Here is a 13,361-nt window from a genome sequence, read left to right as displayed (position 1 = left end):
TTTTTACGGGTTCCGTGATTTTTCCTCTTTCGAAGGTGGTTGACGTCACAGGTGACGCTCTCTTTTTTTCGAATCTTAATGAAAAAAAAAAAAAAAAAACGAAAAAAAATTGATCGAGATGCATCATATATATAAGAAAAGAATACGTTTAATGTTATTCCAATATTACGGATACGATTTATAACGAGCCTTATGTACGAGTTTTTTTTTACATTTTTTCGTTTCTTTCCTACCTTTAAAATCGCGTTGTTATTTCTACGACGAAAACAATTTCTACAAAGAGAATTCTATAAAGAGAAATTCTATAAAGAGCGCGGCTGTTTTTCTGTTAAACTCGTAAGAGGGAGTCGTAAGAGGATGCGGAACGACTTCCGCCACGTTGCGTGCGGCACGTAGCTAATCTTTAATTCGTTACACCGCTTTCACGGATTTTAACGCTATTGCGGTATAATTGTCACGCGTTTATCGTCGGCTGTAACTTTCTTTTTCGCCGATTTTAATCTCTCTCCCTTAATAAAAAATCCCTTCGATACCGTAGAACACAGAATTTACTACGAATAACAAATAATCAAATCTTTCTCAACGCGCGACCGGAGAAATTACATTTCTTACTTTCTCCGCGATTTTACGCGGCGATTACGACTCCCAAAAAATACCCCTCCCCCCTGGATGGTAAAAAAAAAAAAAAAAAAAAAAAAAATGAGAAAATGGATTTTGGTGTGCGCAGGATTCGCAGAACGGCCCGGTGCTGGACCGATGGAGCATCTGCTCTCCTGAAGAGGAGCCGCTGGTACTGCAGCAGTTCCTCAGATTCGCCGAGACGCGCCCGTTCGTGCAGCAGTTGCTGCTGGCCGCCGGGACGCCGGGGACGGATGCTATGTCACCGAGCAGACGACCTTCGCCTCCGACGATGCCGCTAGCACACCTACCACCGCCGCTACACCTGCTCCACTGCGGCCTCCCGCCCCCGGGCTCGAGGTTGCCGCCCCCTCTGCCTCCGCCGCCGCCGCCCTCCGTCTCGCATCCCTCCATGTCGCCGACCGCCCAAAAGCACTACTCCACCTCGGCCACGGCCGGCGCGGGGGTGACCGCCGCAGCCGCCGCAGCCGCCGCCGCCGCCGCCAACTCGCCGCCCACCACAGGACTCGACTCCCATCTCACCGTGTCGCCGCTCAACCGGCTCCAAAGCATGCAGCCGTTCGACTTCCGCAAGCTGGGCACCCTCGGCCTGCCCGCCTTCCCGCCTATACCGCCGCCCCCGCCGCCCCCGCCGCCACCGCCGCCGCCACCCGCCGACCAGTTGCTCCAGAACACCCGCAAGTCCATGAGGAACCCCCAGAGCCCGCACAGCCCGCCCCACCACCACCACCCCCCCGCCAGCCAGCTCCAAAGGCCCCACATCCCGCCCGTGGCCCCCGTCTCCTCCTCCGCCCTCAACTTCGGCCACCCCCTCTCGGTCGCGGTTTCCTCGGGCGCCCTGCCCCCCACTTTCCCCGCGCACTTCCCACCGCCGCCGATGGCCACCAAGTCCTCGGTCGCACCCTCGATAACCGGCCCCCCCTCCGACGTGCACAGCGGGGGCGAGAAGAGCAGCGAGTTCGGGTCGGAGGAGGACGAGGAGGACGACGAGAACTCGGACAGCGCGCTCAACCTGAGCAGACGCGATTGCCAGAAGCAGCAGCAGCAGCAAGTACAGCAACAGCAGCACGGGGGCGGCACGGGGGCGGTGGGGCCCGAGGCCCACAGACACCACCCGCCCCTACCTCTGCAAGCCGCCCCGCTGGGCAGGCCGCCAGGGATCCCCGGCAGGAAGCCCCACTCGCCCGGCAAGAGACCGGGGGGCCAGTGGGGGGCGACCGGCAACATACCCCCCAACCTGGGCACCCCGTTCATCAACCCGACCACGGGCAAGAAGAGGGTGCAGTGCAACGTTTGCCTGAAGACGTTCTGCGACAAGGGGGCGTTGAAGATCCACTTCAGCGCTGTTCACCTGCGCGAGATGCACCAGTGCACGGTGAAGGGGTGCAGCATGATGTTCAGCTCGAGGAGGTCGCGCAACAGGCACAGCGCCAACCCTAACCCCAAGTTGCACTCGCCTCACCTGAGGAGGAAGATCTCCCCCCACGATGGCCGCTCCTCCATGGCGCACGCGCTCGTACTCCCGCCTCAAGTCGGCCTCCCCGTCCCCGCCACAGGCCTCAACCACCTACCCTTCGGCTCCTTCCCCCTGCTCACCCCGCCCCCGGACCTCCGCTCCCCCGCCTCCCTCTGCGGCCTCGACTTCAAGCACCTCGACCTGCAATCGGCCCAGGGGGGCGGCGGCAGGCCGCCCGCCTACGAGGACGCCTCCCCCCTCCAGCAGGCAAGGATGACCGCGAGCCAGGGGGGCGGCGGCGTCCCTGCGATCCCTCCGGGATCCGGGATCGGCCAGGACGCGGGGAACAACCCCGTGGTCCCCGTGGCGAGGGGGTCGTTCTCGAGCAACAGCGCGGCCGACGCGGTGTCGCCCTCGACCCAGGCCTCGACCGCCGCCGCGGACGGCGAGGAGGAGGAGGAGGACGAGGAGGGGGGCAGCATCGTGGTGGTGGCCGAGGACGAGGCCAGCAACCTGCTTCCGCCCACCGCCGCCGCCACCACCACCACCACCACCTCCTCCTCCTCCTCCTCCTCCAGGCTGCTGCCGCCCCATCGCCCGGGCGAGGAGGAGGAGGACGAGCAACCGGCCGACTTCAGCCTTGCCAAGAGACCCAAGTTGTACAACTTCGGGGGGACGGATGGCCGGCTAGGGGACGAGGATATGGCGAGCAACGGGGGGGACAGCAACCTCGAGGACAACGACTCGACGACGGCGATCGATCGCTACCACCACCACCGCCACCATCACCACCATCACCACCACCACCACCATCACCACCACCACCGCTCCGTCAACCATAGCTCGGCCTCGGTGCACAGCAGGGGCGTGAGGAAGAGGAAGTCGCAGCACCCGACCAGGTGCGCTGTACTCACCGAGGTACACTCGTCGTCCACGGACGGGGACTCGTCCAACGACGAGGAAAGGATGCGTTCCCTGTCCGAGGGAAACGCGGGCACCAGCTGCCCGATGAACGAGCAGTTCCAGAGCCAGCCCGAGGACATGTCGATGTCGAGACTCGGCGAGAGGAAACCCTCCACCTCGGCGCCCGGCTCACCCAAGAATCTCGCGGGGGAGCGATCCAACGACCGCGAGTCGTGCCCCCGCTCCCCCGCGGACCCCTGCCGGAAGCGCGAGAACGAAGAAGCGGGCGAGGAGAAACGGGAGCGGAAAGAGGAGGGGGAGGAGGAGGATCTACCTCAGGACGAGCCTCGGGATCTGAGCTCGAGAGCGAGCAGCGTCAAGTCGCCGAAGAGGCAGATCAGTCCGGAGCCAAAGACGACGAGCCACGAGGCGGCGGCCAACGAGAGCGCCTCCAACTGCGGCGTCGGGTCGTCGCGGGCCGAGTGCGAGGAGGCGATGAAAAAGGAGGGGAAGGAGGAGGAAGAAGAGCAAGAGGAAGAGGAGGAGGTGGAGGAGAAGTCGACGACTACAACGACGACTACAACGGCGGCGACGACGACGACTACGACGTCGTTGAAGAGGGAGGCGGAGGAGAAGGGGGAGAAGAAGGAGGAGAAGCGGGAGGAGGAGATGGAGGAGATGGAGGAGGACGAGGAAGAGGAGGAAGAGGCGATGGAAGAGGTCGAGGAGGAGGAGGAGGAGGATGAGGAGGAGGAGGAGGAGGAGGAGGAGGAGGATGAGGAGGTGAACGCGGCGCTGCGGAATCAGGAAGGTGAGCACGGTCCCGATGATCCCTCCCGTGCCCCGAGCTCGGTCGACAGCCGTCCGACGACAGGCGACGACCTCTCCCACGACTCCTCGACCACCACCAACACCACCACCAACACTTTGCGTCAACTCGAGTCCTTGTCGCAGGGTCGCGCGGCGATGGTGCAGCGGTACGCCGACGGGGGGACGACGACGACGACGACAACGACGACGACGACGACGACGACGACGACGACGCAGGAGGAGGAGGCGGCGGCGGCGGCGGCGGCGGCGGCGGGTTCGAGGTCTGGCCGCGGCTCTACCAGCCCCGTCACCCTCACCACGACGCCTCACCAGGAGACCACCATGGACAATTCCTCACGTGGCTCTCGTTCATCCAGCGCCTCACCCTCCACAGCGGCCATGGATACGGACAATAGCCTTATCACGTATGCCCGTTACGAGGACGGGGGGTTCGTGAGCACCCAGGAGGTGCCCCTCGACAGGGATAACCCGAGGCGGTGCACGGCTTGCGGCAAAGTGTTTCAAAACCACTTCGGGGTGAAGACCCACTATCAGAACGTCCATCTGAAGCTGATGCACAGGTGCAGCGTGGACGGTTGCAACGCGGCATTCCCGTCGAAGAGATCGCGCGACAGGCACTCGGCCAACCTCAACCTCCACAGGAAATTATTGTCCACGTCGTCGGACAGCCCGCCGCCCCTCCCCCCCTCCACCCTGCCGCCGAGCTTGTCCCCGAGGAGCGCAGCCGGGGACGAAACCCAGATGATCGGCCCCCCTTCGCCCTTCCTCCGCAACGAGTTCCTCGCGAGACTGTACGCGGACGCGGGGTTAGGATGCGCCCTCGGCGCGGCCTATCCCCTCACGCCCGCGCCCCCCTTGCCCCCCCCTGTCGACCTCGCCGCCAGGATACCACCCCCCCACCCCCTTCTACTGCCGCCTCACTTGGGGGCCACCTTCTCCGGTCACCTGTCCACGTTCGCCACCCATTTGGCAGGCCTCAACGGCCTAGCCCATCGACGCTTCAACCACTTCGCCGCCATGCCCCGCAACGATCAAGGGGAAGGAGGGGGGAGCAGGAACGCACGTTCGGGGACGGATCGTCGGGGGTCGCCTTGCGGCGAGGATCGGAAAGGGGAGGAGGCGAGGTGCACTGTACCCGGTTGCGACCGGGTGTTCGCCTCGAGGGCTGTGAGGGACGCCCATTCCAAGGACCCGCAGGCCCATCGCGACTTGTCGTCCTTACTGTACTCGACCAGCGGCGGCGGCGGCGGCGGCGGCGGCGGCGGCTCGTGACCGATCTCCTCCCGCGGCTATTATCCACTGCTGTGATGCCAAAAATATATCCGATCGATATATGGCTCGCCAACCCTCCTCCATCGCGCGCTTTTGTTTTTTTTTTTTTTTTTTTTTTTTTCCTGCCGGAAAAAGAAGAAAGAAACGTGCAATATCGGGGATGGGATTGTTTCCACCTTTTCGTTCCAACCTTTCGAGATCTTCCGCCGTTCCTGGACGCGGGTTCCGTGGTTCTTTTTCTCACCCCCCTCGTAAGGGAAGGAACAAGGACCCAGGTGATTCGAATCGACCGAAATGAATCTTGCCGGTGGCGATATCTCTCTCTGTCTCTCTCTGTCTCTCCCCCTCTCTTAAGGGTGAAAAATCACCCGGAGGGCGGGCCACTGGACGCGTTCCAATCCCGGTTTTCGGAGTCAGTTTTTTTTTTTTTTTTTTCTTCAAACGGAAGGTGCTTGCAATCTCTAGTCAATTCGGAAATCCTCGGCCATTTCCGCTGGAAATTCGACCATAGGACCATCGCGCGTGGAGATCGGTTTGGTTGGATTGGAATCCAAAAAAAAAAAAAAAAAAGAAAAAAGAAAGAAAAGATTTCCCATTCCCCGATTCTCGTGTCACGGAAAATTTCGAAAAGGAAAGAAAAACTGGTCGACCGTAGAAGAATCTATCTGTTTCGTTTAATTGTTTGTTTCTTTTCTTCTTTTTTTTTTTACACTCGAAGAGGCGGCGATAGATAGGGGGACGATGGATGAGAAAAGAATGATGTGCGAGATTGGGATGTGAAAAGAGAGAAAAAAAGAAAAAAAAAAAAAGTGGAAAGATCGAACGCGCCCTCGTTTCGGTCTTCCGGGCTGATTTTATCATCGTTGTGATAAAACGTAACGTTTAGTATAAATATGCCACTTATTTAATCAGTAATCAATTACTACCGCTGTATATAATAAACATAGTACCTTTTTTCGATGTATCGCGTTATTAATCAATTTTAAGCTACTTCGACGCGAAACGCGAGGCTACTCGCTGGGGGGGGGGGAGAGGAGAGGAGAGGACGAGTAGTTTTGTAACCCGATGAATCCGGGATATCGAGCCGACGACCGAAATGAAAAAAAAAAATTAAGCGCGAGTACGATGATGATGATGATGATGATGATGATGATGATGATAATGATGATGATTATAACGATAATGACGATGATAATTACGACGATGACGATGATAATGATGATCAGCCTTTCCAGATGGCGGGCTATTCGCTCGCGCGTTCACTCTACCTACGCCATATTGGAATTTATACGATTCTTAATTCTCGAATCCATCGTTGTTGCAAATTTTTCTCTGATATTTGTATATATACTCGATCGCAACGTTTTCACCTCGTGCATTTTCACAATTTGTGCGGCGAAATTGGTACGTGAGAATTGGCTTCGTTTTCAAAAGGAAAGAAAAAAAAAAATCGATTAATCGGAAATTATTTTTCAAGTATATCCGAAGAGACGAAAAGGAAGATGAATTTATTCGGATTCGAAAAGTTCGTCGCGGCTGGCACCGAATCAAACCATTGAATCGAAGCTGATTGCCGTCGTCTCGCGCCAAGATGAACGAGAGAATAGGTAGATTTTTTTTTTTTTATTTATTGTTTCCTTAGAGATCCGTACGCAGCGCTGCGATCAGCGGCCAGTAGCGGGCACTGCCGCGAAGATTTCTTCTTCTTCTTCTTCTTCTTCGTATCATCGAACGATCGTTTGTCGTTTCGATCGTTCGCACAGAAATGGAGAATGAGTGAGAAAAATAAGGGAAGGAAAGGGAGGAAGGGGAATGAAAAGAATTTGTCAACGATCCTCGAACGACGATCGATCCATCTTTTTTCCTTTCGGTTGTACATATGTCTTATATACCTTGTTTTCGTAGTCTGTGCACGCGTGATGAGGGGGGAAAAAAAAAAAAAAAAAAGAAAAAAAAGAAAAAAGAAAAAACATCGCGCAACACAGAATTTAAGAATTTGCGTGCGAATCGACGACAACGACGACGACGACGACGACGACGACGACGAAGCGGAAGAAGCATGGTGGATGGCCGGAAACAGGTTCTTTTTCTACGCGCCTGCGCCTAACGATTTTTTCGTCACGTTTCTCGGGCCAGAGATAATAGGACGGCGAGTATGAGAGAAATGAAAAAAAAAAAAAAAAAAAAAGAAAAAAAAAGGAGATGAAAATGATGGCGACACGAACTCTTATTAACTAATTACACACGAAGCGTAAAGGGCGAAATTTACAATTGTAATTATGTATAAACGGAATGCTATGATGTATGATATTATAGATCGATTATAAAGAACACTCATCATTATGAAAATAAATACCTATCGAAATCATTCGAGACTGCGTCTTATACGTTACACCCTGACACCTGCTCCGATACGATTTAATGGATCTGGTTCAATAAATAGGGGATCAATCGAGGTCGATACGTTGCAGCGATTATTACATACGCATCGAATGTTACGTTACCAACGTTTCCTTCGTCTCTGTAACAACAGTTCGGAAATTTGTTGAATCTTCTATTATACCAAGTTGTAACCAAGTGTTGTACAAAAGTTGTTACTTTGATTCTCGCTGGATTGGAAGTTAAATAATTTAATAAAATTGGAATTTCTTTATATTCTAATTTAGTTACGGTTTAGCAATATTTAAATATTATTTACGCGTCGATAATTCGGAATTTTATCCAAATTTTCGATTCTGATGAAATCTTGATCACGTGACTCGCCATTAAACCAACTTCCATCGAATCGAAGTAAAAAAAATTCGCATTCATCAATCATCATGAAAATCGATGGCAATCGTTGACAAATTATCGAGCGATCCGACAAAAAATGACGGTTAAGGGGCGATGATCGTAGCGAGCAGCACCGGTCGTTAAACACGAAAAACTCCGCGCGAGACGGGCCCGCGCAAAGGCGAAGAAAAACGAAAAACCGGCGGAGGACCCCGCCTACGACCTCGAACGCTCGACCTCGTTTTCTGCGAAAGAAATCCTCTTCTGAGACGAGGGACGCCGGCTCGTTTATCAGGGATCTCGCGGGCGTGCACGCGCACGCCTACCAATCCTCGTGCCCGCGTACCAACCAGCAAGAACAAGAAATAAAGGAACGAGTGAAGCGCGCGTGGAAGGAGAACCGAAAAGGTGGAAGGTTGCTCGAAACCTCTTCTGTCTTCGATTGGGGATCTTGAGCAGTAATATCAGAGAGAAACGAAACAGGAATGTCATTGAAAGTGTTATATACTGGGTAGGTATTCTCCCGTTTTTATATTTCCATTGAAAGAGTTTGAAATAAGAGTTTTCAATTCAATAATGGATTATTTCACGTGTATTTATATCGTTATACTGCAAGTTTTGGAATTCTAAACTTTACATATATAGTATTACTGAAATCAGAAATTGAGTATGTGTTTTTAGAGGTTAGAAGTGTCTTGGTTACATGACACTTCACATAAATAGGTATTCTCTTGTTTTTATATTTCCATTGAGAGATTTTGAAATCGAGTTTTCAATTGGATCATGGATCATTATTTACATTTTAAGCAAGTTTAAAATTCTAAACTTCAAATGTATAATTATTAATATTGTTAATATTATTGAAATCAGAAATTGAATAATATCATTGGAGATTAGAAGTGTCCTGATTATATATATTCTTTAGTTTTTATATTTTCATTAAAAGATTTTGAAATTAAATTTTCAATTGGATCATGGATTATTTACATTGCAAGTTTGGGAATTTTAAACTTTATATATATAGTATTACTGAAATCAGAAATTGAGTAATATCATTGGAGGTAGGTTTTTATATTTCTATTTTGAATTTTTAATTGTATTATGGATTTAGCATGCTTATATCGTTATATTGCAAGTTTTATTATTATTTATTAGTTAGAAATTGATTAAAAGGAGGTAAAAGTGTTCTAGTTATATTAGATAGATATTCTCTTGTTTTTACATTTCTTAACATTCTAAACTTTAAATATATAGTATTGAAATCAAAAATTGAGTAATATATAGTATTACTAGTATTAAATTCTAAACTTTATATGTATAGTACTGAAATCAAAAATTGAATAATATCATTGGAGGTTAAAAGTGTTCTGCTTATATATTAGGTAGGTATTCTCTAGTTTTTATATTTCCATTGAAAGATTTTCAAATTTTCAATTGGATCATTTACATTGCAAGTTTAAAATTCTAAACTTCACATGTATTACTAAAATCAGAAATTTAGTAATTAGAGGTTAGAAGTGTTCTGCTTATATATTAGATAGGTATTCTCTAGTTTTTATATTTACATTGCAAGTTTAAAATTCTAAACTTCAAACGTATTAAATCAAAAATTGAATAATACCATTGTAGGTAGATATTCTCTCGTTTTTATATTTCCATTGAAAGAAATTTGAATTTTGAATTGCATCATGGATTATTTAACGTGCTTGGTTATATTGCAAATTTTGGAATTCTAAACATCACACATGTATTACCGAAATCAGAAATTGAATTGAACGTCGGATGATTGAATTACATTGTAATCAAGTTATTTGTAAAATTTAGAATTCTGATTATTATTATGTTATTAGAAGATATTTACCGAGATGAAAGGGTTGACGTTGACGTTCATGAAGGTGATGGAAAAAGAGGTGATGGGACGCGGTTAATTGCGGAATATGGAGGGGAGACGATTTCGATATGGCTGGGCCTCACGAAACTCATCGCCGGCCTTTAATCGGCCAGACAGATTAGATTAGCACCTTCGATTCCCCTTAACGTACGACCTACCTGCTTAATAAGGGGTACATGCGAAATCCAATCCTCCTCGAGAGAGAGAGGAAGATGAGACCTGATTAGAAGTCAGCGCGAATGCATATTATAGTCACTTCGTTTGGGCAAAGGTTAAAAGGAATTCTTCTCCTTCATCTCAAATTGAACAATCCTTTAACAAATTTTCCAAATATTTTAACATTCCAAGATTGATTATCGTTTCCATATACATTTATAAATAAACAATAAAATTGTAAAATCATCATATCATCATATTATATAATTTATTTTTTTTCATTTTTTTAAAATTAGATCCTGACCTCGCATCCAGAATTAATTCAAAATTACCATTCCAAATTTCCAAAATCCAAGTCACGTACACTTTTGCACGAAGGACACGAGGAAGCTGGAAAATCCAAAGGCCAACAACGATCGTAAAAACAAAAGATTGGAAAGATGGCGAGATAAATGGCTTCGAGTACCCTCTTCGAGGCGGCGCACGACAGGTGTAGCGTGGGAGAGAAGCGAGGAGGGTTGCCTGGAAGGGTTGAGAGAGACGAACGAGGGAGGAGGAGGGAAAGAAAAGAGAAAATCCGATCTTCGCCGGAAGCTATGGATGGATCTTGCTTCCGGATTCGACGTTTCCTTTTCTGGAAAGTATCAAAAGAAGTGCAACAGATTTGATGTATTGTATTTTTACTTGTACAAGTATATATGTATATATATTATTCGTGTCAAAGAGTAAATAGGCAAAAATTTTTTCACACAATGAATATATATGTTTGAATAGTGAAGAAAGAATATAATTAAAATAATTTCGTTGTGAAATTAGTTAAATTATTATATTTGTACAAAAGTTAATTATATTCGTGGCTAATTGAATTTTGAAAGATTTTAAGAATATGAAAAAAAGTGTCGATCGAGACTCAATTTTTTAATGTGTATATTTATATATATATTTATCGATTAAAAGATGAATTCCAATTGAATCAAACTTTGTGAGTGATTACCCTCTCTTGGAATATTGTTACGAAGGGATGAAAGTAAGGAAAATTTCCTCCTTTCAGAAATTTTTCCATATAACATTCTGTTTAATTTTTAAAAACAATTATAATACGTTCACGATACATTTGCTCCTTTTATTTCAAACCTCGTACGAGGCAATCATCAGTCAGAGTATTCAGAGTGTCCAAGACAAATGTGCTCGTCGTTATTCATTTTTAATGGCCTGCTTTACGATCGAGAAATTTCTCACTCGAACGGTTAAAGGATCCTTATGGGGGCCCCATAAGCGCTGCGATAATTAAAATTGCAATTGGTTAAACGCGGCATTACCTTTATTCAAACTTGTGAAAATGTGAATTGGTTAACTTCGACCATGTACAATATTTACATCAACAACAATTCAATGAACCATTAACTTTGTTAATTTATCTTATATATAAAAGAAAAAAAAAAAAAAAAGAAAAAAAAAAAAAAGGAAGGAAAAAATACAAAATCACTATAAACATTGCGTTCGTTCCTTCGTTATTGAGCAATCTGAATAAATCAACATAAAAAAAAAAAAAAAAGAAAAGGGGCGGTAGTCCAACCGACAGAGGACATAATTATAAATTCCGCTCGTCTCATTACAAGAAATGTTACCCCAACATGTCGAGGCAATGTCTAATCCACCTTGACGATAACGATCCGGTTTGCAGGTGCGTTGACACGGTTGCTGAACAGGGCCCTGCCAGGTTAAACAAAACGTGACAGACTTCGACACACGATATCCTCGGATACTCGTTATTGTCGTTATCGTGGATCGGCGATGGGGTTATAATTGAAGGGTAATTTTCGCGAAAGCGCGCACCTCGAAACCCGGTAATTTATTATCCCTCGAACGAGGAGTCGTCGTTTCCTCCGGGCTGAATTTCGTAAACAACCTTTCGCGCTTCCTTGTCATTCGAAATCACTCCAATTTTTTTTTTTTTTTTCCTTCACTTTTTCTTTGTTTCCAAGGTTTACGAGACGTCTTATATGTATCGAAAAATGAATCGTCAAGATAAATACTTATACTTAAGTCGATGAGTTTAATTATATAACGATTCAATTGGAAGTCATTCCAGTTTGATTTTTCTTCGTATCGAGAAATAAATCGTCAAGAATTGCTGACTCGTCCATGAGTTTATTTAATAATTTAATAAAATCTTTTAATTTATTATTGTTATTATTACTGTTGTTATTACTGTTTGAGAGTTAAAATGATCCATGGAAGTTGGAATGTTATAATTTCGATTGGAGGCGACCAAGGGAACATTGTTACATTATTTTCCTCGATCCTTTTTATTTATTAAGTCATAAGCGATAAATTATTACAAGCTAGCCATTCCTTCTTAAATAACCATAGGTATTAGTTTTTGTTCTTTTTTTCCCCCGTTCTATTCTTTCATTTCGTCGTTTTCACCATAGAAGGTAGACACAATCTAGAAAGGAGGCATTATTAACAGCGATTATAAGTCGTTGCATTTCGCGATAACTGTACGCGATAACTGTAATAATTGGCAAAGGATCGGTTGGAAATTATCGGTACGTCGAGCGAAATAGGAAAAATTCGAGAATTTCGAATTTCATAATTTTTCTTTTTTCTTCTCGGAGCACTTCTTCTGATTACACGTACGAGGAAATTTATTATTTGCTTTTTGAGGAGGGAGAGGAGAAATCGAATGACCGTACCAACCGCTATAGTTCCATTATTTTGAAGAAAAAAAAAAAAAAGGAAAGAACACGTTTTTGGATTTCGCGAGCGAAAAAAAGCGAATAGTTAATAATTGAAACGGCCATGAGTGCATCCACGTTTTCTTGTGCGTCGAAAATAATTGCTTCCTCCGGTAATTTCCATTTAATTGTAGGGGTTGATTAAAATAATTCTCTCTCTCCCTCTCTCTTTCTCGAAATAATTACGACTGGAGGAGGATATTCAATGTGTCGTCGATATGCATAATCAAAATATGCGTGGAGGGAAAAAATTCAGACCACCTAAGTTTCGCCAAAATCTTCTTCTCTCGTCTCATTCTTTCTCTCTCTCCTCCTTTCGTCGCGTATTTACGAGTGTAATTATTTTTTATCGTTTTTATCGATCAATGCGGTGGACCAAGGAAAGTATAAAATTTGTAACATTGACGTCAATTCCATGATAAAATAAAATTAAATTAAAATAATATTAAAATAATAAATATAAAATATATAAAATTCTTTTTCAAATGTTTTACAAAGTAGCTGGCTCGAATAAAAAATGACCGTTTTGGTCGCAGGATTAAGTCGACCCCGATTCAGACAACAGGTGGTACAACCGTCTAATTAAACACGTATAATAAACAATTCCCATATCTTGTGACACGAATAGCATGAAAGCATAAACGACATCCAAAGATCACGTTGATAATTTCAACTAAGTATTTTTTCTACTAAGTAAGGA

General features: G+C 46.4%; 1 protein-coding gene across 2 annotated transcripts in view; it reads left to right on the top strand.

Annotated features, from left to right (window-relative positions):
• The window catches only part of LOC122718901, a 362,222-nt gene extending 355,828 nt beyond the window's left edge, over positions 1-6,394 (top strand). Inside the window, exons 5-6 of one of the 2 annotated variants that reach the window (XM_043944302.1) lie at positions 728-3,809; positions 3,953-4,359. In XM_043944302.1, coding sequence (XP_043800237.1) covers positions 728-3,809; positions 3,953-4,224 — 3,354 coding nt within the window. In that variant the 3' untranslated portion in view covers positions 4,225-4,359. Of the gene's footprint in view, positions 1-727 lie in introns of both variants that reach the window. The other variant, XM_043944300.1, reaches the window with a different exon arrangement.
• Positions 6,395-13,361: the final 6,967 nt, after the last annotated feature.

The sequence above is a fragment of the Apis laboriosa genome, unplaced genomic scaffold, assembly GCF_014066325.1.
Source record: "Apis laboriosa isolate Shangri-la unplaced genomic scaffold, ASM1406632v1 scaffold68_cov148, whole genome shotgun sequence".
NCBI lineage: Eukaryota > Metazoa > Arthropoda > Insecta > Hymenoptera > Apidae > Apis > Apis laboriosa.
This window is presented reverse-complemented; position numbering and strand designations above follow the sequence as displayed.